The 24,636-nt window shown below is 36.0% G+C and overlaps 2 protein-coding genes across 2 annotated transcripts; both read right to left on the reverse strand.

Moving 5' to 3' along the window:
• Nucleotides 1–12,933: 12,933 nt before the first annotated feature.
• Nucleotides 12,934–13,872, reverse strand: LOC101825929 (taste receptor type 2 member 140-like). Its single transcript, XM_005072972.1, has one exon. It carries the CDS (start codon nt 13,870–13,872, stop codon nt 12,934–12,936), a length of 939 nt encoding a protein of 312 aa, XP_005073029.1.
• A 5,349-nt stretch (nt 13,873–19,221) lies between these two features.
• On the reverse strand, nt 19,222–20,160 carry LOC101826185 (taste receptor type 2 member 140-like). Its single transcript, XM_005072973.1, has one exon. The coding sequence runs from the start codon at nt 20,158–20,160 to the stop codon at nt 19,222–19,224; it is 939 nt and encodes a 312-aa protein (XP_005073030.1).
• Nucleotides 20,161–24,636: the final 4,476 nt, after the last annotated feature.

Raw genomic sequence — 24,636 nt, forward strand, 5'->3', positions numbered from 1 at the left:
CCATAGGAATGCTTCTGTATACACACACCTATAACACACACATAAACACACACACATACATACACACACATATACACACACACACACACACACACACACACACACACACACACACAAATACACATACACACGAAATGAAGAGGCAAATTTCCCCAACAATATCACCAGAGGACACTCTTCATCTCTCTTTTCAGATGAAGAAATTTGAGACTTCAGAAACTTCAACAAATAAAACAGGTTGAAACTAGCAGTAAATCATTGCTATAAAGGTTCCTTCTATCATAGGCAACCAAAGCAATCATCCTCACTTGTCCATGACATCAACCTGGGTAGACTACAGTGGAATATTAGTGTATGAGTTTCCACAAAGCAATTCTGAAATGGCAAAGGAGTAAAAATAGCATCACCAGGGTTATGTTTTTTTCTTTTGACAAAGTCAAAACAATTTCTAAATATAGAGGTATGAGCAAATTTTCTAAATACAAAATCTGCCATTAACTGGATGGAAAACATGCTCAGTAGTAACATCAAGTCTTTAAAACAAAGAGCAAAGCCCTATATCACTGGTTGTAATTTACTATCTCCTGACCACAAGCTTTATCATTAACTGGTTTTGGAGGGATATAAAGTTCCTGTTACTTTTACAGTCTGTGGCCAAGACGAAGGTAGAAAGTAACAGAAACTGTGATAAAAACCAAATCCAGTGTTAGTTATGAGAAACATTTTTATCTCAAAACAGTGCAAAATAACTCCAAATCATGGACTGTATGCCCTTACCACAAATAATAAATTTTCATTGCTGGTGCTAAGGTGGAAGCTGAATTCTCATTTGCTAGCATTCAAATAAGAACATATTCTCTTTCACTGTTTTGCAGGTTTTGCCTTGCCTAACCTCTTTTTTAATTTGAATTTATTGTTTAGAAGTCAAATAGTAAAACTTTAAAACCTAGTTTATGGAGGATGCAGGAAATGGAGAAAGTGATGGGTGATCCTTGGTCCTCATGAGATGACATGAGTGCTTCTTCAAAATCAATAGTTTATTCCAGCATAGGATAAATTTAAAGGAACTATGTCATTTTCCTTACTACTGCCACCTTGTTTTATGTGAGATTTCCCTAGATGTTTCATTCGTCCTGCAGAGGTGTGAAGATAATTAGTATGCAATACAGCATTATTATTTACAACCAAGAAGCACACATATAAATACACTTACCAGTCCAAGACAACAAAGCCTATGGATCACTAAGATAGAAATATATTCTCTAGGCCTGGCCATAAATTCTGCTCTGAGCTTGTGAACACTGCACATGGACAGATGTCTTGTCAGGGTGCTCTTTGTAGATTATGGAGGGCCCTCCAAAACAAAGCCCACTCATCATATGTTCTCTGGATGGCCCACCAGAACGTTGGAAGCCTGGCATAGAAAAGCTGAACACACTGTCATTCTAGGCGCCAAAACTGTACAGTTTAATCTGAGTTTTGTACCTTTTGTTGAAAAGTCATGCTATATATTTCTGTTTTTATTTCCCCACATACTATATTATGTTCTTAATGTTGTTACAACTTTAACTTTTATATATATTTAGCTTTTAACCTGTTTATTAACATTCATCAAGCCTATAAAACATTTAAAATTATTACTGTGTATTGTATATCAATTGTCAGTTTCAAGAACTGGATGAAGAAATTGTGATCCTAATTGTAGTATCTGATAATTCATTTCATACATTAACACAATTACCTCTAATTTTTCATGTCATTCATATTTCTAAATGCATCCATCATTATTTTTATATGTGTTGCCAAGAAGACTGAGACAAGCCACACTGAAAAAAATACCTATTAGAGAACCCAAGCTGTAAAGTGAACTTGGACACCAAACCAGCTGCCTGGGAGAGCTTTATTTATACCAACTGAGGCATCCATAAAGGATATTTCCCATCCTGTTGAATTGTGTGTATGCTACGCAATGTGTCTCAGATCCCCAGATGTGTGAGTTGTCACCCAGCTGGTATGGGTTTTGGTGATGCAACTGTCTCTGAGTCATTTATGTTCTTTTAATTAACCTTTCACCCATATTCCCTCAAGCAACCCCAATAAAACTCATTTGTTCAACAACATGGATTTTGGTGATATACATACTTTGGTCTGCCATGAGTTCCCTATGTGGTGTGAGTAGACATGTGTATTGAAGCTCCTCAGGCAAAATTTCATCACGCAACACTTACACACAGGTTTTTAGCCATTGAGTCACCTCGCCTGGCTCTATATATTTATCTTTGAGTGTTCTCATTTGAGAGTAGTGCTCCAAAAATTTTATTTAATTGGTACATTAAATATTAGTTCAGAGCTCACCTTTATACAATAAGAAACTAAAATAATGATCAAAATATCAAGAAATTTTTGAAATGAAAATTGTCTGTCTTCAATATGCAAAATATAGAAGTTTGGTCTCCAAACAAGTAAATAACACTAGGATTCTCTCACCAACCAAGATGGAAAGCATTAGATTAGACAACATTGGTTAGTATCTAGCAGTCATTTGACCATCTGTGAACTTTTTATGCTTCTCCTCCAACCCTTTTTTGGTGATACAATCTCACTAAGTTGACTGGGTAGACACTGAACTTGTGATCTTCCTGATTCTGTCTCCTGAGAAGCTGGGACTATGTCCCTGCACTACTGGACTCAGCTTATTTTCTTACAACTTTATTTGCCACTTTCAACTAATTTTCATTTCTTTCTTTTCCATAAGACATCTGTATATAAGACATAGTAAATGAAATATATAGCTAATTATATTATATACATATATTTATATAATTTGTATGTGTATGTATATGTAGTTATGTGCATAGCCATATATAGTTATATAACTTTAAAATGTGCAAAATATATAATTTTGTTTGATATAACATGTTACTTATAACAAAAATGTAAAGTTTAGTAAATATGTGCTGGTCTACAGACTTAGTAAAATTCATTTAAGGGCTTCTGTCATGTTTGATCAAATTCTATGACATATCAGGGGTTCAAAGTTGTGTTTTCTTTTTTATCTGAGAATTTTCCTATTCAGTCCTGTGCTAGATTGATAGAATTTCTTGTATTCCTTTTTCTTACTAAGAATTCCAAGAACCCGTTTATTTGTTCAATAAATAAGAAACAGGAGCACATATCCAACAGACATCATAGAATTTCATGTTTTATAAAGAAACTTTAAGGAACCCATGTGTACTTGTTTGTACACTGATAGCCTCAGCGGTTACCCTATGTTTGTTATACAATACCAACTGTCATACATGAAAACATTTGCACACAAGTAACATTATACAGACTGAGTAGATTATATCTATATATTTAGGGCTGTGTGTGTGTGTGTGTGTGTGTGTGTGTATACAACAACAATCAAAGTAAAAGTGGCAACTATTTTGAAAGACAACAAAGAAGTGTGTGGGAGGGTTTGGAAATGGAAGGAGGAAATTATGTAATGTAATTATAATATAATCTCAAAAGGTAAGAAATTATTTCAAAGTCATCAACTTAATTTTTGCTTACCAAGCTATTATTTATATATTTTCTCAACATAATCATATTCTATTAAATAAATAAACCTTATCATGTCCCTTGTATTTTTCTCAGGCTTCTACTTAAAAACAACTATAGATGAGTTTTAAAACAGCTTGGTCATGTAGAGAGACCTTGTCTCAGAAAAAAAGGGAAGAAAAGAAAAAAGGAAATAAAAATGAAAGAGAAGAGAATATAGACAGAAAGAAAGAAAAACAGAAAGGAAGGAAAGGCCATGTAGCAGAAAAGGAATTATGCAAGAAATAGAGGGAAATGTCCAGATTGCTTGTCCAAAGCCTCATAGGGATGGGAGATTATCTGACTGAATCAAAAAGAGCAGTTACATAGAAAGCTGAGAAACTGAAAGCCAGGAGTGAGTCAGAGGCTGGCAGCTTTAGAGGTAATGTGTGTGGAAGAAGCAGAGACAGAGTACCATGAGAGACTAATAGACAAAGTAGAAGAGATTAATTTTAAGGAAGCCATGACCAAGAATAAAAAGTTCAAAAAACATGAAACAAAGATGAAATATGTATTTCTTCAATAAGGAATGGGGCAGGCACTGCTTTCCAAGGAGCATCTGAGAAGGAAATAAATTACCTAAGTGTAGGCAGAAGTTTCCTGTCTTAATGCTAGTTGACCCCAAACACCCAGTAGCCACTTCCCAAATTACCACACAAAGGCTTAATAGTACTCATAAATGCTCAACCAAAACTCAGACTTATCACTAACTAGCTTTTACATTTTCAGTTAACAGATATTCTCTATTTATGCTCTGCCACATTTCAGTACCATTTTCCAGTAAGGCATGTCCATGCTTGCTGCTTGCTCTCTCCATGTCTTACAAGTATCTACTGACTCTGCCCTTCTCCACCTCATCATCCTCAGTTTGATCACCCTGTCTTTATTTCCTGCTTGGCTACTAGTCAGTCAGAGTTTTTAAAAACCAATTCTAGTGACAAATCTTTCCAGGGTAGTAGAGGATTACTCCACAGCACCCAAGTAAGCAGGAAGGGCAAGCAAGCAACTTCCAAAAAATGTGAGAAATGACAGAAACAGTTAGCTGCCTAGATAGTCACTGAAGGTTCCTTTGCAAATTTGGGACATCCTTGGTCTACAGGCCTAACATATCTGACAGACTTTTCTATGAAGCAGGGTTTTTGAAGGACTGTCCTGCCTTGTCTTGGCAAAGTTCAGCAGTCACTTTCTTCTGTGTCCTACTTATCCAAATTAGACAGCATACTGTCAGCCATCAAGGAAAGGGCAGTTTCTCATCCTGAGCAGTTTGTTGTCAAAACCAAACTTTGGGTGGTATTTGTCAGTTTAGTTGTGTTACCATAGTCCTGGTGGAATTGTCAATGTACGACAACATTCTCCTTTTAGAGACTTCAGTCATCACTATTAGGTATGGTCATGGTTTACTGCGGAAAACTGAAACATTTTAAATATCATATACATCAGATCTCAAATAAGTTAAAGGACATTTGTACATCCAGAGTACAAAAACTTAATTCCTATTTATCTGATAGAGATGAAAGCCCAAAATCATGTACATGAAACTAGATGAAAATTTTTATATAATTAGTTACTATTCTATATGACCGTTAATATCATGACAAAAAAGTTTTAAATACATACACATTCATTTTACAAATTTTGAAGTAATATTTGTACCTTAAGAAAAGAGTTAAAGATTCAAAATAAAGCCAAAGTAGTATGAGATCAGTGGCAATAAAATAGCCCTTAATTTTGGATTTTCTTCTATCCTGTATCAGGTGGGTTTTCTGACATGAGACAGTGACTTTCGATTTTCATTTAACAAGCATGCTCAAGTTTAAAGAAGAAGAGAGTCACACTCCAATTCCAAAGATAGCTTTGATTATTAATTGAGCTAGGACTGCAAGAAGACCATTTGTTATATATGTTTGTACAGTTATCTCCAAGATGGCCTTAACTTCTAGTAAATATGTGATTACAGAATCAGCCTTTTCAGAACTCAAAGTACATGCCAATTGAAATTCTGAATATGCATATATGGTATAGTGTACATATTTTAATTTTCCAAATTCACAAAATGAAACACATCCATTTGCCAAATTTCATTTCTTTGAGTACCTTTTATGTTATTTCCTGAAGGTAAAGGAGTTTGATTGTACGAAAAATAAATAGGACAATTGTTTATAATTTCCTTGGCTTGTTGCCAAATGACAGAACAAACTTTTTTCAACTCCTCACTATTGACATGATGTTTTTAATGAAATTCTGAGGCTCTTGGTAATCATTACCTTGTGCTAAAAGGCCTGGTAGACCCATACAGGATCTAATATGTGCAATGTGTAATGGATGATTTCTATTTCTGATTATGTCTTGTAACTGAATAAATAACAAAGTCAACTCTGTATCATCTGGAATAATTTCAGTCATTTCAATATGTAAAACAAATCTTTCTGCATATTAAGTGTCAGTAACTATGTTAAGAAATTGTAGCATGAATAATAAAAACTCAGAAACAGATATTGGAGATCAAGCTAAAATTCAGAGAAGCAAAGCAGCTAAGTGTAACACAAAAAAATAAAAAACCCAGAGACTGATGTTGGGCTTCAAGCTGAAGAACAGAAGAGCAAAGTAGCATGCCACTAGCTCTTACAGCTACCTCAGGCTGAGTGGGATGATCCTGCTGTCTTTCCACAATATGGCTGGAGAATCTTCAGGGTAGCTGGAGAATGAATGGTTCCTACTCAAGAAAACCCTGCTTCAATCTTTTATACGCCTATAGTTCTGGGATTAAAGGCATGTGTTTTGTTACTCTTTAGACTGATTCAATCTCATGTATCCCTGGGTGGCCATGAACTCAGATCGATCCGTCTACCTCTTAATCCTGAGTTTTAGGATTAAAGGTGTGTACTAACACCTCCTAGCTTCTGGTTATTGGGATTAGATGTGTGTGCTTGGCTTTTATTACTTGAGGCCGACTTTGATTTCTGAATCTTCAGGCAAGCTTTAATAAATCATAAATAGTATATCAACACAGCCAAGCTACCAGAGAGCTCTTACCTCTACCAGGGATAGGATGGTCTTGACCTCAATGTGGCTAGAGACTAATTGCATAAGACTGACTACTGAATGTCCTGCTTCTATCTTATATATCTCTCTACTTTAAAATTTTACTTATTACTATAACTATTACTGGTGTGTGTGTGTGTGTGTGTGTGTGTGTGTGTGTGTGTGTGCTTTATTGCAGGCACATGCATGACATAGTGAAGGTCAGAGAACAAGTTTTACGAGATGGTACTCTCCTTCTAGCTTGTTCTGAGGCAGGTTTTCTCTTGTAGTTTCTCCTACTTCATTGGTAGTCTGGGATGGCTAGCTTATGAACCTCCTGATAAATCTACTGTATCTCCATCCTATCTTTCCTGAGAAATGTTGAGGTTAGATTGGCAATTCATAGAATTCATTATTTGCATGTAAGTGCTTTTAATCATCTTAATTGGCTCTATATTTTTATCTTTGAGAGTATTTCATTAGATATTACTTTTTTATAAACTTTTGTCTCATTGTTATAGGTACAGAACTCACCTTCATATTAAGAAGCTATACAGGACCTGCACAATGGCAATCCCAACTGACACATTATGTGGGTAGTAGAAATCTCACAAGAGCCCATCGTTAGATGAAACACATACACATATGAGCAATACAAATTGGTGCAGCAGAATATATATATATATATATACTATTGAAAGAAAAATTAAATGTTATTCAAAAAAAGTTATAAATTGAAGATGGAAGGGGGATTTGGGAGGAGACATAGGAGAAGTAGGAGGGGGGAGGAGGATGGTGGAAATTAGGTAAATACTGCACTATGAAATTGTCAAAAATACTAATTAAATTTGAAAAGAAGCTTAAAAATTACAAAAGCCTCAGTAAATTTATTAAATGAAAAATTTATACCAGTATTCTAACAAAATGATCCTAAATATTGCAATGTGATCACCAACAATCCCCATAATTCTGTCATTAACCAAGGGAAGTATGGATACTGAACCATGCCTGCAGTCATTTCACTATTGTGTTCTTGTTTACCTTTATCCCACACGCCTTTTCAGAGAGTATTACTAAGTTCACCAAACAGACTTTGAAATCTTTAGCTTTCTGCTTCTTTGTCCTGAGAAGCTGGGAATTCTGTATTAGTTATTCTTGAGCAACTTATCAACTCTGGTAAGTTACAGAAATTGTCCAACATATCAGAATTCATAAATACGTTATATTAGTCAATGAAAAGTAGACACACAATGAGTTTAGATCAATACAGATTTATTGAACTTAATATTGCAAGTAATATTTTATACAGTACAAATTATATATTTAGATCATAAATTCTGACTCATTTATGATATTTTTAATTTTTAGGTATATTTATTTTCAGTGTATGAGTATTTTGCAGCATGTATGTATTCATGCCTGTTACTAAAGGAGGTCAGAAGGGGACATTGGCCCATCTGGAAGTGAAGTTAGAGATGGCTGCTGGGAGAGCTGACACTGTGATCCTAAGAATGGGAGAGCCATCCTTGACCCCCACCAGCTGCAATATTCGGAGAGCAGGCCCTGTATCTCATCAGAGCAGCACAATAGAGCCAACCTGCTAACAGAGGCCTGGGAAAGCTTTCCCCATCTCCCGTCTGATAGACCAGCCCTACAAGTTCCCAGGCCCAGATCCAGGGTTATGACTTGGCCTGCCCCAACATCCAACCAACTAAGATTTGCTGGAACACGTGAAAGGACCTGACCTAGACCCAAAGATTCAGGATCTCCACAACAGAGGGTGGCAGTGGGATGTTCTGAAACAGTCCTAGAGAGTTTCCAGCATTGATTGTGTAGTGCAGACCAGGGGTCTTGAACCAGACCAATGACTCTTTGCAATGAATATTTCAAGTAGAGATGTATGAACAAAGGAGTATGACATGTGAACTTGTTGAGTTCCACTGTAGCTTCCATGACAATTTTTTATTGTTTCCCTATTTTTATTTTTTTTTCATTTATTTTCTTCCTTTCTTCTCTCTAATTTTGTTTTGTTTGAGGTAGGAGCAGAGGGAAGATGTGAAGGGACATATATTTTAAAAGTATATAAACATTCTTTAAAAAGGTAAAAAAATGTAAACCTGATTGTAGACAATTTAACATCAATTGTTTTAATTATAAAATATCAACTATGTTGCCAATTGCACAAAGTTAAGACTTATTTTCTCAGCATATGTACATCCTATTAAATGGATATTTCACTTTCCCTCTTCTTCTTAAGCATCCACTTAAAAACTAATACATAGTAGATTTGTTAAGTGACAGACAGGTGGCTGAAGTACAAGGTTAAGTTTCTACTGGTTTTGTGTCATGGCAATGACTACCCTGCTGGGGTGTGCAAATCACCTTTCCACGGGTCCTTCTTCTGTGAGCTACCACACCTGCTTCTATGTCTACCTACTCCTCCTGTCTACCCCCTTATCATGTGGACAGACACTGATCCTATTAGATTACAGTTTCACTCTATGGTATTATTTATACCTTAGGATATCAGCAATTTGAGAAATATACAGTTTCAGAACTAGCAAATTGTCTCTTATATTCTTCCTGTGCCCCATCCACTAATATTATTCACAAGTAGAAGGTATGCATTAAATAATACTGATCTTTTTGTGTTTTTAATATGCAATGACACTACGTAGCTAAATGCATAAGACCAAATTTTGTTTACAAATTAAGTTTACAGTTACAGTCTTCAGCACTTTAGGAGTATCAGTCAGTTTTCCTTCCAGTATGCAACTTTCTAAAAAGATTTCTCATGTGAATATTCTTTCTACGACTATAACTTTTAGACATTTTTTTGAATTTGACTTTTACCTTGGTGGTCTTAATGCTGTGTAATATAACTTCTTATCTGACTTTTCCTAGTGAGATATCAACTGATGCCTATTTACTCCAGGGAAGGGGCACCCACAACAGAACAAAGAAACAACTCCATTCAAGTCCAGTTCAATGAACCATTGAAGTTTTTTGGATTACTTGCAGGGACATGGGTGAGGGTTACTTACAAGAGCATGGAGTCATAAGGGCAGTTTCATCCCTGAAAGTCCACCCACCACCCACCTGGGTGTTGACAACTCATAGAAGTTGCATCACTGCAGCTCTCTGAACATCCTGCAGACAGTTGAAGCAGTTCCCTCTCTTATCAACTGCATACAAATACTTAACACTTTGCATGTTTTTTTTTTTTTTTTGGTTTTTACGAGACAAGGTTTCTCTGTATTGTTTCGGAGGCTATCGGTCCAGCCTGGCCTCGAACTCACAGAGATCCGCCTGCCTCTGCCTCCCGAGTGCTGGGATTAAAGGCGTGCGCCACCACTGCCCAGCCCACTTTGCATGTTTAAGCCATTTCATACCATAAACCAAACAAAAAGGATACGTACTTAAGAGTATTATTTAGCTAAATAAGCCACAAGAATAATTATTTGCAGGTGGTATTATTGTGTATCCACAAAAGACAAGAGAACAAGCTTTAGGCACAAAATTCGTATCCTACTTTACTCAACAAGCATTTCTGAGAAGGTTGATAGTAACCGCCCTCTTGGCAGGATCTAGAAATCACCCAGGAGACAAATCTCGGGGCATGTGTAAGCGAGGCATTTTACCTCAGGTTACCTGAGGTAGGGAATCTCACTCTCACTGTGAGTCACAATATCCATGATTCTAGTTCCTGACCTAGAAAATGAGAAGGCAAGCAAAGCACCAGCATTTATCTCTGCTTCCTGGCTATGCATACAACGTGACCAGTTCCCTGTCTGTCCCATAGTCATGCCTTCCCTGCCATGATAAGGTGTACCTTCAAAATGTCAGTCAAAACAAGTTCTCATTTCTTCCTCAAATTGCTTTTGCCAGGCATTTTGTCACAGAAATAAGAAAAATAACAACACAGATACCAATGTATCCAACAAAAGTCATACCTAAGCTTTCCGTACAAAATTAAGTTATTAAGTATCACAGAAAGAAACCAGGAGGCATAAGTCAAGCACAAAGATTTATCATTCTTTTCTGTGTTTTTCCCACCAGATTTCAGCTATTACTGTGAGCAGCTTCTTCTCCTAGATACTTCATCTGAATTTGTGTGACAGCCTCCCACTGTAAAGATTATTGCTCTAATTAACTCCAAGGAAAGTTGGTTTCTATACAAGAGAAGCAGCATTCCGCCATTGTGAATGACAAATGATCTGTAAATTAACAATATAACATCTTAGCCGGTCAGTGGTGGCGCACGCCTTTAATCCCAGCACTCGGGAGGCAGAGGCAGGCAGATCTCTGTGAGTTCGAGGCCGGGCTGGTCCACCGGCCTCCAAAACAATACAGAGAAACCCTGTCTCATAAAGCAAAAAACAAACAAACAAAAAACAAATATAACATCTTCCTTTGGTAGATGCCTATGACTCAATTCTCATTTGAAATCATCTGTTTCTACAATTATCTCCAAACACATACACACACACACACACACACACACACACACACACACACACACACGAAATACATTCACATTTTTTTAAATTTATAGGTTTAAAAAGTTTTACTGAAGATAAAATCTAGGCCAAACATAAACTTAGGAGTCTAAAGGTACTTTTGTGTCAAAATAAGCATTGAAGAAACAATCTCACATTTTCTAAAAATTCTCAATGGTCCCTTACTAAGGGCTTGCAGCAAAAGGCATGTGACCACTCAGGCATGCTAAGCAATCTAAACTTCCCTTCTCTGACCCAAATTATTTTAAATAATTCACCTATTTGATTAAGTTTGTGTATATTTTGCCTACATTTCTATACTTATACATGTACAACAAAGTTTGTGTTAGTTAAATGTTAGTCACTTCTATATTAGTCTAAATTTTCATGCTTATGCTAACTTGTTTTTTGCCACCTGAGAAAAATTCAGTACATGATTATATAAAATAAAATACTACCACCAAATTCCTACCATGATATTTGACAAAGACACTATCATAGGCACACTTGGCATTTATGAGCATAAAAACTAAAATGTATTATGATACATACATAGAAAATTGCAATGCATTTCCCAGTGAAAAACATGCTTTAAGAATTCTTGATTACTAAGTTAAATAATATACACAGGAAACAGGATAAACTGAAAGTATTTTTATTTTTCAATTGGGTTGTGTGTGTGTGTATGTGTGTGTGTGTGTGTGTGTGTGTGTGTGTGTGCGTGCATGTTTGCCACTCACAGCTCTACTGGTACATGTGTATGAAGATGACAGAAAAATTTTTTGGAATAAATTCCATCCTCAGAACCTCTTGAAAGTGGAAGGAAATACTTTGAAAGGTAAAAGTGATTACTCACTGGTTCAGAATTTCTTTTTTAAGGTTTTTAAATTCTGAAAAAAATGAATTAAATTCATCTTATGTCTGAGACTATATTTTATACTTTATTATGTGACATTTTAGAAAATAAACATTATCCATATATTGACACAATTACAGTTTTCCATTTTTAGAGCTTCACTAAAGATACATATCTCACATGTTATTCATTGATCATTTTTAAATCTTTAAAAGTTTAGTAAAACTTTTAAAATAAAATAAAATAATGATTCCAGTACTTATGTTTAAGTGGTTCAAATTCATGTCTTTGTGTAGCAATGCACATGCTTGCATCTTTTCTGCAGAGCTGTGATGTGTGCTTAATCTACCCAGAATCTTCTAAATCCTAATGTTACACACACCTGAACAATTTTGAAAGTGCAAGTTTATGCATAAAAGACTTCCTTATTTTATGCCCCACACCCACTGCAGACTCTATTCCCTTTCAGTGCTGCTGATTAGCAGATGTGGGAACTACAGCATGCAGGCTTTCTTTCTCTCCTCGCAGCTCTCATAAGAGCCCAGTTCACCCCATGTCCTTGGAATTGACCATTAGTAACACCCTAGAAGAGGTGCAGGCCAAACAAATAGCAACTGTTACATCACATACTGATATTCTTAGATCCTTTTTCTAGCAGTGTCATTCTATCATACCTACTCAGCCAGAAATACAGAAAAGGATAATATTCCTGTCTAGTGAGTTAGATGGTGTCAGCTAATCCCAGGTGCACACATGCAAGATACAATGCTTTCCCGATTCCTTACTTGCTGACATGGATGTTAGCCACATTTTAGACTGGCTTGCAGTGTCTCTCATCATAATAGATACCTCAATACTATCTGCATCTCTAGCAAACCCTTTGCTTGAAAGAGTATCTCCACCCTTACCATTCCCAACACATGAGAACTATCCACTGATTTTTTTCTAGAGTAATTAGCTGATCCCCAATATGCTTTAGGGAGCAGACCGTTTTGGATCTTTGAGCCTGCACTTCAGCCACCTCAGCACAGAAAGCAAGGATTGACTCAGCTTCCTGTTCTCTAGAATCAGGACACATGAATGGGCCGAGGGAAAAGCCAGTCCCATTGACAGTAAAAACAAAACTATGAGACTTTTATGCTTAAAGTCAACATTCCAACATAGTGAAAGAAGAGACAGAAAGAAAGCTGTGTACAGTAACAGGAAGGCAACCACAGTTTGCAAGGCCTTTACGTGGGCTGTGGTGCTGGCATCTCTGGAACCTTTGGCATGGAGCTGCATGTTCTTCAGATGTCTCCACAGGGAGAAGATGAGGAGGAGAAACATTGTCAGGGTCACAGTGAAGGGAATGACTGTAAACATAGTGTTAACAAGTAAAATGAGTCTAGAAAACTGAACAGAGTTACTAGAGATAGCACTGTAGGACATATTTGCTTCATGTCCATCAATCCAAATATCAACACATCTGTTTATGACTAAAGTGTTTACAAACAAGATGAGCAAAGATACCAGCAGTGTCAATGATACCACTTTTTTTACTCTCCACTTGAGATAAAGAAAAATATAGTTTGAAAAATTAGCTATCTTGAGAAAATAAAAGATGCTGAGACATGTAGCAAGCCAGACGCTGAAATGATTGGTCACTGTCCAAAAAATGTTGATAGTTCTCATCAATTTTCCAGGTATCATTAAAGTTGTGTAGATGGATGAAACCAATAAACTTGCAGCTAATGACCAGAACAGACCGATTCTGGAGATGGCCAGACCAGTGAGAATCTGATCCACTGAAGAGATCTTTCTTCTCTTGACCAAGTCCATAATGTTCACCAGTGCCATGAACACATTTCCTAAATTTCCTATTATGAATTCCACACTTAAAATAAATGTTAATGTGGCATGTAGGATATAACTCATTGTCACTAGAAGGATGCTTCAGTTCATGATACACTGTTGAAGATGCATTAATTAGTCTTCTAAAGTGCTATGAAATTCTTGAACCCTCAAAGTATTCACTGTCATGAGCACCTATATACAGTTTCAATCAAATAAAGATTCACTAATAATTTGGTTCACAGTTTTCTGTACAACATTTTACAATTTCCAAGGCAGCTAAGCTAGACTTCATCCAGATATTATGTGCCTTACACAGGGCACCCTGGGGTCTCTTTTTGTAGCTGTGGAAGAAACACTGTGCTATCATCAAAATAAAGATGTACTTATATGTATTGTTTTTGCAAATTTTTCTTTATGCATACTTTAGTCTGAATATTTTATTTCTAGATCACATAATGCAAGAGAATTGTAACTCATAGCTGGAAATCAAATCCAGATGGACATATAGAAGAAAAACAATATTAAATACATCAAAATGATATTTGTCCAGAGAACTATGAATGTTTCCAAAGGTTCTTACAGCAAGCTATCAGAATTGCCAAAAAGTCTCATAGGTATCATTGTCGCTCAGATATTCTGTACTAAGAATAATAATCGCCTTACTTTTTACAGAGTCATGCATGCACACACACTGCTACCCACTAGAAGAAAAGCATACAAATGCCGTTGACTCTCCATTAAAAAAATGTTTTAACATTAGTGGTTTTGTGCATATAACTCATGATTATACTGCTGTAGTTGTCAAGATGCTATATAAAGTAGTTTCAGAGTAATAAAAGCATAAATATTCTCTAAAATTGTGTTTCTTTCATGTCTGTACATGTGCACATTTGGAGATTGTCCTATCATACTACCAAACAAAAAATTTCAATGAATTTATATACACACCAAGGATCTTTCCTATTTGTTGTATCTCCCTTTGTTAGTACATTTGCCACTCTTATCAACTAGGACATTCAGATATAATCATCTGTCTCCTCTTTGCAGCAATATCTGCTCCATTACCAACATCATATTCATGGAGGATGATACATGACCTAAAGAAGCAGGAAATGAAGCATGGCATTAAATTTCCTCAGGAATCAAGGGTAGTCAAAGAATCAATGACTCAAAGCAAATAGAAACAGCAAAAACAGCAGAAAAATAGGTGTCAAAGGCAACAGTAAAATTGGTATGGTGGTAGACAGTGGTAAACTTAACCTAACAGTGAAGAGATAGATGCATGAAGATAACTAATCCAAACAAGCCTGGGGTAAAAATAAGACATAGTTTAAAACAAAACCTTTATAAGTTACAGGCAAGACATGAGGTACTCCAGTGTGGAAAATGAAGCACAGCCTCATTCCCCTGGAGCAAATGCCCCCACAATTAAAGAACAGTTAAAGAACAAATAAAGACAAAGACCGGGGAAGATAAAGTATGTAGTCATGTGAAAAGTTTTAAGGGAAGGTATTATGAACAGAAGTGTAAGCATACCATCATTTCAGAGACAGAAATGTCCTCCTGACCTGGCTCCTTTCATACAACAACAACAACAAAAAAAAAAAAAAATAGAAAGGAGTAGAAGGAAAATGCAAAGCATTCTGAGGGTGGGGCAGTATGGAGAGGGTGCTGCTACCTGACCTACAAGGTCTTTTTAAAAGTGAGAGAACTTGTGCCTACTAGGAGGTAGCAACATGTACCACCCTAATGAGTGTCCCTGAGCTTCTCTCCATCTTTTGGTATGCATGACCAGTAGGGTTCCACATAAACAGCAGTTCCTAGGACTGCCAGACTTACTCAGACAAGATAACAACAGCACCAAGAATAGTCCCCACATATTTCATCTCAAGAGAAATATGATAGATTATTCCCTCAGAAAGGAAGAAGAATATAAAGATGGGTGAATAGAGGGTATGGAGGTTCGAAAAGAACTGGAGAGAGGTGAAAATGATCAAAATATGTTGTATTAAATGTTCAAAGACCTACCAAATAAATTTAAAGACTTCTAATGACTTGTTGCCATATCCTTAGATCACAGCATATCTCAATCCCCATCAGAGAAGCTTCTCCTTGCAGTAAAGGCAATGAATACAGAGAGCCTTACCAGCCAATATGTAAAGAACAAAAGACTGTGGATTTCTCAGCTCTAAATTAAGCACAGGCTTCCCCTAAAGCCTAGGGGATTTTCACGGAAGGGGACAAGGGAAAATTGTAAAAGACAGAAATAGAGAATGACAGAAAGAAAACTGATATGTCAGGACAAATGCATACATGAACTCACAGCAATTGTAACAACTTGCGCAAAATCTGAACAAGCTCAAGCCAGAAAAAAATTCCAACACAGAGGGAGGTAGGTGGCCACAAGATACCACCTCCAACTGAGAAGCTGCAGGCATTGATGCCTGCTGGGAGAAGAAGAGTCAGTAGTTTTCTTTTGTGATGTTGATGGCTCAACCATGAAAGGGGGCAGACCCCTTCTCACACTACTTTAGCAACAAAAAGTGGACTCTGTGTGTGGGGGTAAAGAGAAATTAAAGTTTGGGTGTCAAAATAGAGCACAGTGGAGAGGACAGTTATGGGTGCAGCTGGAGGAGTAAGCTAACATGTTCAATGTACACTGCATTAAATTTTCAAAGAATTAATAAAAATATTCTTAAAATAAAAGATTCAAAGAAAAGGCAAAACCAAAATTTCCTGTATGTCGTCAGAGCAAATTGTTATCCCTCCTTTTTAGGTAGAGAGATGAAGGATTGAAGAATTTGGCCGTCTTGAACAAACAAAGCAAGCTGAGGCTATTAGCACACCAGGTGTTACAAGGGTTACTTCCACCATGGGCTACAAGGACACCCTTCTTCACTTGTTCATTATTTGAACCCAGAAGAACTACAGTTGAATACAGTGTGTTAACTTGCCCTAAGGAAGCAATTCTGGAGATGGCCCAAAGAGTAACAATTCTATCACCAGGGACTTATTTTTCTAAAATCCAAGTCATTTTTGAATACTATGAAGACATTGGCAGATTTTCCAAAACCAAATTCTCCCACTAACTGGATGGAAAATATGCTCAGTAATAACCTTGAGTCAGGGGAAAAGTATAAACTAAGCCTATGTTACTGGTTATAATTGATAATTTCCTGACAATATATTCTAGCAATACCCAGTTTCTAGGTGGGCAGTGAAGTTCAGTGCCTTTTTATTCATTTTTTTCATTTACCTTTGAGGTTTTAGTATATTTATTGCATTTCTCCTTCCCTTTTCCTCTCTCTGAACTCTCCCATATACCTTTCCTTGTTCTCTTTCAAGTTCATAACCCATTTTCTTCATAATTTTTGTTAAACATACACACACACACACACACACACACACACACACCAAGACATTTCAGTATGAATAATGTTCTATTGACTTTTCTATACTGTAGACAATGTTAAGAAGGAAAGCAACATCAACTAAGACAAACCACAAGTTCAAGGCTGATTTCACAGAAAAAAATGTATTATCCCCAAACATCTCTAACCATGCACTGTACACCTTCACTGAAAGCTCTAGTCTGCAACTGCTAATGCTGAAGTTAGGCTGATTTCTCATTTACTAGCATGCAAATAAAGGCATACTCTGTTTCACTATTTTGCAAGCTTTTCCTCTTGTCTAGCCTCTATGAAATTTGAGTGCATGTAGTATGGATTTCAGGCAGCAAAGAAAAAGTTTTAAAGTTACAAAGTTAAAAAAAAATTAGTGTATGCCAGGTGGTGGTGGAATGTGCCTTTAATTCCAGCACTTGGGAGTCAGCAGCAGGCAGATCTATGTGAATCCTAGGCCAGCCTGCTCTATGGAGCAAGTGCCAGGTCATGTTCCAAAGCTAGAAAAAAAAAACAAGTGGTGAATGCAGGGATTGGAGAGCTTCAGTCCTCAGGAGATATCATGAATAGTCCTTCAACATCAGTTTATTTCAGTAGATATATTTTATTCAGGTGGAAGACTTTTTTCCTTTTTAAAGTGTCTTGTTGTCTCTGGGATCGCCTTGGAAAATTCCTCTTCTCTACAATCATCTGCTGATAATTAATGTCTTATAGCCTCATTATATACAGTCAAGAAGTACACACAGGCACGCAATCCAAAGCTGAGAACAAGACACTATTCAAGAAAACAGCTATCTATGATCACTGAGCTAGAATTCTACTGTTTATGTCTGACAATTAATCTAGTCTGTTGAAGTGAAAGCTACTAACAGACAGGCATTTTAAGTATTGTGTGTGAAGTTATTTGTAGTGTTTAAAATGCCTGTTGAATGCTGTGTTCTCTGATCCACCAGTACCATTGGACAGGCTCGAATATTGATACTAAAAATGTGCAATTTCTCTTAAATTTGTGCTTTTAGTGAAAATTGTGCTGTATGCTTTTATTTTTATTGCCCTGTGGATTGTATTGTGCTTGAAATGTTACCATTATACTATTTGTATTTCACTTTTTTATGATAGTTACTCTATTTACTTATTTTCACCAAGAAATTTATACTTTGACCCTTACCTAATCTGTCTTTTATCCTGAGCTTCATCTTCAACTATTAGTATTTCACATTCATCGGATCCATGTCGAAAAATTGATTCAACTGGAGATATTTTACAAATAAGAGCAATTTATCTCAGCACTGAATATATACACATTTTCTTTTATTATTTCTAAGCAACAGAATAACAAACAACTACCCACTGCAGCATTTTCTTGTTTCCTAATTCAGTCCTTTAACATTCTTTCAATAAATGAATTCATTCATACAATATTAACAAAATAAGCTGAAAATTTCAAATATCAATGAGCTATATATAAGCACTATCCCATCTTCCTTCAAGTAGCTACCCATTACACATGTCCACATTTTATAACGTGTGGCCCCATCAAATTGTCTCTGAAAGATATATAGAAAATACACGCAGCATTTTTACAATGAATAAATAAACAATGTTAGAAGGGAAAAATGTTGGCAAAACAAGCCTAGTAATAGTCTCAAGGATTTATTTCTAAATATTCATAGGATCCATATATATACATACACATGCAGGCCACATATATACATACACATGTTTTTTACATATTAACAGGAATCATTTTAAAATGTCAAAGTGGTTAATTCTAGGTGAAATATTATATTTCGCTAATATTCTGTGTTCATATATTTATTTAGTCCATATTTCATATCTATCCTGTAGAACAATATAGATATTTCCTTATTTTTTTCCAGGGCTGTCATAGTTTGGTTAGTACCTAATCTACACAAAATTTTGCCAAATTCACAATGCTGCAAGGGAAGTATAGAAAGTACAATTCTATAGAAAAATAATTTCTTAGGACTGATGCTGCTCTAAAAGCAAAAGATGCCCACCTTATGCTTTAGGAACCTGAGGGCTCCACCTCACTGAGCCTGTACCTCAGCCACCACACCATGGAAAGAAATGTCCGTCTAAGCTTACTGTTCCCCAGAATCATGACGTATGAGTGGCCTGAAGGGAAAGCAATTCCAGTGGCACAGAAAAATATAGCAATTGCATTTTTCTGATGAAATTCAAAGCTACAAAACTCCAAAAGGAGGGACAGACAAAAAATAGCATACAGTAACAGGAAGGTGACCACCATTTGCAAGGCCTTTACATGGGCTGTGGAGCTGACATCTCTGGAGCCTTTGATGCTGTGTTGCATGCTCTTCAGATGTCTCCACAGAGAGAAGATGAGCAGGAGAAACATTGTCAGTGTCACAGTGAAGGGAATGAGTGTAAATATAGTGTTGGTGAGTAAAACATTTCTGGAAAATTGAGTAGAGTTACTTAAGATAGCACTGGAGAATGCCTTTGCTTCAATTCCATCAACCAAGGTACCAACATGTGTGTTTATGACTAAGATGTTTAAAAACAAGAAGAGCAGAGATGTCAACAGTGTCGCTGAAACCGTGCTTTTTACTCTCCACTTTAGGTGAAGAAAAATAGAGCTTGAAAAAATAGCTATCTTGAGAAAATAAAAGATGCTGAGACATGTAGCAAGCCAAATGCTGAAATGATTGGTTACTGTCCAGAACATACTAATTTGTCTCACAATTCCTCTAGTTATTATTAAGGGTGGATACAGTTCAGATATGAAAAAACTTTCAATTAGTGACAAGAGCAAACAAATTCTGGAAATTGCCAGCGCAGTGAAGATCTGATCTATGAAAGATATCTTTTTCTTCTTTACCCAGTCCATGATGTTCACTAGAACTATGAATGCATTGCCTAAATTTCCTACTATCAGTTCCACACTTAAAGTAGTTAATAATATGTACTGTAGGACACCATGCATTGCTTCCAAGAGGATGTTCCAATTTTCACAATAGTGGTAAAGATGTGTTAATGCAGTCTTCTAATATATGTCTACCTGATTCTTGAAAATTCATAACACAGTAATTTAATAAACTTATGTACAATGTCAAGTACACATCAAGATTTGCTAATGAGCTGGTTTGCAGTTTTCTTCACAAAAGTCTTACAGTTTGCAAGACTGCACAGTTGAGCTTCATGCAGATGCTGTACACCTTACACATTATGGAATGAAGTTCTCCATAGTTGATCCTGGAGAAAACAGAATTCTCATGGGCTGACATCAAAATAAATACATGTATTTGCACTATTTTAACTGTTTGCATATTAAGTTTTAACCATTTAATTTCTGACAAGCACATTTTTTAAATTCTCACTCACAAATATTATCTTAAATTTTGCATAAGGTATGAATTTCATTAAATATTCCAAAGGATGCCAGTATAGGCACCTACACACATTTTCCTACAACTAAACAGTTACATAATAACCTTACATAGTTAGATATTCCTCAAATTCGTGGAACTGAGAAGACTAATAATTTTATACATATGTACTAGTTCATAAGTATGAATTTATTTACATCACGACCCCTTTCATTTTTTACCTCAATAATTTAGGTTTCACTTAGTTATATGACAGTTGTTAGGAGATGGTATAAAATTGCTTTCATTTGTAATTGATGCTGTAGTAATGTAAATATTCTAAAAAGTTGTGACTATCTCATTCATACATACAAATAAACTTGAAAAAATTCCTATTCTATTGTAAAGCAGATATTAAACTTATATAAATTCATTTGCACAAGAATCCTCTTCATTCTCTACGTATCATCCCTTGGTTGATGCATCTGATTCGTACACCAATATGAGCATTAAACACTATTCGTTTCCCAACATCTGTCCTGTAATGTTACTGTAGCCATCAAGGAATATGAAAGACAATATACATACTAAGCAAAAAGGGAATAGAGCAATGAGTGACAACATTGTTCAAGAACTAACATATAGTCAAAGAAAAAAATAACACAGAAAAGAAGTATCAAAATCAGGCAGCAGAAAAACATGTACCAAAAACTTTAGTAAACTTGGTATAATGATGCACACTGGTATACTGAAGGAAACTAGGCTAGTTGATGAGACATTCTATCAGAGTAAGACCAACAAAAATATTTAGATTGAATGAAAAGCCACAGGTTATTGCATGTGTAAGACAGATTACAACTGGCACCTGAAGCAACACTAAGCAAAGAAAGTGAGACACAATTAACACAATTATCTTATGGAGTAAAACATACAGGGAATATAGAACAGCATACGAAAAGTTCTAGGCAAAATTTCTAAGAACAGAAATCTTAACACACCTGAACACAAAAAGGTCTTTGTAGGATAGCTCTTTCTCTCTGTATAACAAAAAGTTGAAAGAAGACAAAGAGAAATGCAAAACACATAGTGGGTGGGGCTCTGTGAATTGTGTGCTAGTACAAGAACTTCAAGACCTTTAGGAAAAGTGACAGACAGAGCTTATATCCATGGGAGGGAGTAACATCACCCCAGGAGTTTCCCTAAGTCCCTCTCACCTTCCACTCTGGAGAGGAAACATTTGATGTTCCACTTGAATAGCTGTAGCTGCTGCAGTCTGTTGTCCAAGTTGTTTTGTTCAAAACAGCAATTGTATTAATAATGGCAAGATTGTTGTACAAGTCTCTGACAGTTGTAGGAAAAGGAAAGCCCAAACTCCTACTGAATTGATACAAGGGACTCCTTCATAAGAGGGGTATCCCATATTCAAAAGACAAATTAACAACAAAAAAAAAACAGGAAGAAAAAAAGAGCTACAGAGCAAGCATAGGATCCCATCCCTAGCCCAGGGTACTCAGCAAAGACATGAGTCATGTATTTATAAATTCACTGTTTGAGTGACACAGTCCATGAGTGAATCTGTGTGGGTCCTCAGATGTCTTGTTTTCTATTAAGGTTGTATCATCAAGGTTATCCTTCCATTTTGATGTAATGGAACATTAAGACATATGATTTTATACATGGCCATTAAGGAACTGCATGATTGCAGGAAAATAAATCCACTGAATTATATATTTTATTGCTTAGTTTCTATATGCTTACAATATGCACACTTGAAGAGTTTATAAATGTTAGGAGGAAAAAATGTACGAAAGTAACAACTGAAAAAGGGTGCTGGTAGGATTTCATTTAGCTCACTTGTCAGTCATGCACAAGACCCTGGGTTTAATCCAACAGCTATAAAAATAAAAAATAAGGAAAGGAATCTTCTTACTAACTAGATTTTATGTTAGATGGCATTTTTCTTATAAAAATAAGTAATAAGAAAATGGAATGAAAGTAACATCATCTACAGTCAAAAAAATAATGTGATTTTATTAAAATGTTTTTCATGGTTTTCAAAAACTACCATATTGTCACAAACGTCATCTACTTTGGAGTTCTCATATGCTGCAGTTCATACTTCTGGCATTTTAATAATCTACTAATATTTTGCTTAAAATTGTACAGTAACCAGTCTTTTGCTCAAGAAATGCTTGTTTGTATTTTGTAACCTAAAAATGAACCAAATAAAAACAGAATCAAAAAATTCATGCTACATGCAGATTTTATGTGTTTTATTTATTGTCATCTTGCCAACCTTCACATAATTCACTCATTTATTCATCCATTTATTAATTCTTTAAAATATTTTGACAACTATTTTGTTTTCATTTTTAGGTGCTAAAAATAATCAGGACACATAACTGACATAATTTTCCCTCCTAAGACTCTTTTTATGTATTTGAGGAGATGACGAACGTGAATAATTCTGTTACTGAAATGATCTGCTTTTACTTTTACATAATAATGATTTCTTATCACTCCAATTTAAAGCAACAGGAGCTCACAGTTTGTAGGCACCTTCATGTGGACTATATGCTGGGCTGTTGTCATCCTGTCTATGAAGCCGTATCTTCCTGGCTTCTTGCACAGGAAGTGGATTAGCCCCAGAGCACGGAGCAGTGATACAGTGCAGACTGTGAAGTGTCTACAGTGAGGACAGTCACACTTGAAAGCTGTCATGTCCTTCACTCTGGTCTTTCCAGTTACACTGCTTTCATACTCACTCACCTGAGCAGACTTTTCTGTGCTTACAACCATAAAAATAAAGCCAAAACTAGCAACCTTGTGTGTGAGGATGTATATGTGTAGTTATGTTCACACTCATGTGCGATTCTGTACACACCCCACAAAGCAAAGACCAGAGGAGGGTGTCAGGTGTCTTCATCTATCACTCTAACCTATTTCCTTGAGCTAGGATCTCTCAATGATCCTGAAGCAAAGCTGGTGCCTAGTAGGCATCAGTGATCCTCCTTTCTCCACTTCCCATCCTCCACAGCACTGCTGCTACAGACACATATGATCATGCCTTGATTTTACGAGTTCTGTGGATTTGAACTTAGATCTCTGTGGTTGTGCTCTTACCAGCTAAGTCATCTTCCCTGCCTCCCCCTTTAGTATATCTACTTGATATGTGCCTTTGAACTGTGGATGTATAGTGAAGTCAATCTTTACAATTCCTTGAGCAATGTCAAGCAAACAGCATCACAGGGTTAATAGGTGAACTCAATCCTATATTTCTACAAACAGTACATTCTTATAACTGCTCAAATTAAGTGTTGTTCATATACTCATGTCCCTCCTATAGACTTCACGGTTGACTTTGGGTTGAAGCTGCATTCTTGTTTGCTAGCATGTAAATAAGGATATATTCTGTTTCAACATTTGTAACCATTTTCTCCATTATTTATGTTAAACAACTTTAGTTTTCTGTTAAGAAAATGTTGGATTCAAGAAGTAGAGTATTCAGAGTCTCTTGGGAACCCCAGGGAAACTAATACTCCTTCCTTTAACAGCTAGTAACTGTGTGTAACTATGTTTAAACGTGTGTACTTGTGTACTTATACGCAGCTGCATTCACGCCTCAAAGAAGAATCACTGTCCTATTATCAGAAATGAGTGTCTCTTGTAGATAACCAAAGTTTAAAGCCCCTTTCATACCATTCAGGTTTTTCAATCTTTTATCAATGTCTATCAGAAATATTCCTCATGTTTAGAACTTTGGTAAAGTTATTGGTTTGGATCCATTTGGTTTTAATATAATTACTTTTTAAAAATATATAATTCACAGCATCAAGATTTAAACTTTTCCTGTGATTTCAACACTGTAGAAACACAGTAGTTAAACTTGCTTCTATAAATGAACCAAAAATTAGAATAAAGTGTCTAGTGACAGACTCACTTATGCAGTCCACACACTTTCAAGGAAAACAACAAACATACTAAATTGAAAGCAAAATTCTCTTCAATAAATGGCACTGAAAAACAATATGAAAAAATGAACTTCAATTTCCACACCAAACAAAATGTTGAGTTCTGTCACAAACCTAAATGCA

This window comes from Mesocricetus auratus, unplaced genomic scaffold (assembly GCF_017639785.1).
Source record: "Mesocricetus auratus isolate SY011 unplaced genomic scaffold, BCM_Maur_2.0 Super-Scaffold_100001, whole genome shotgun sequence".
Taxonomy (NCBI): domain Eukaryota; kingdom Metazoa; phylum Chordata; class Mammalia; order Rodentia; family Cricetidae; genus Mesocricetus; species Mesocricetus auratus.

Excerpts from the sequence above, each read along its gene's own strand:
- LOC101825929 (XM_005072972.1), bottom strand. The coding sequence starts at position 13,872 with ATGAGTTATATCCTACATGCCACATTAACATTTATTTTAAGTGTGGAA.
- LOC101826185 (XM_005072973.1), bottom strand. The coding sequence starts at position 20,160 with ATGCATGGTGTCCTACAGTACATATTATTAACTACTTTAAGTGTGGAA.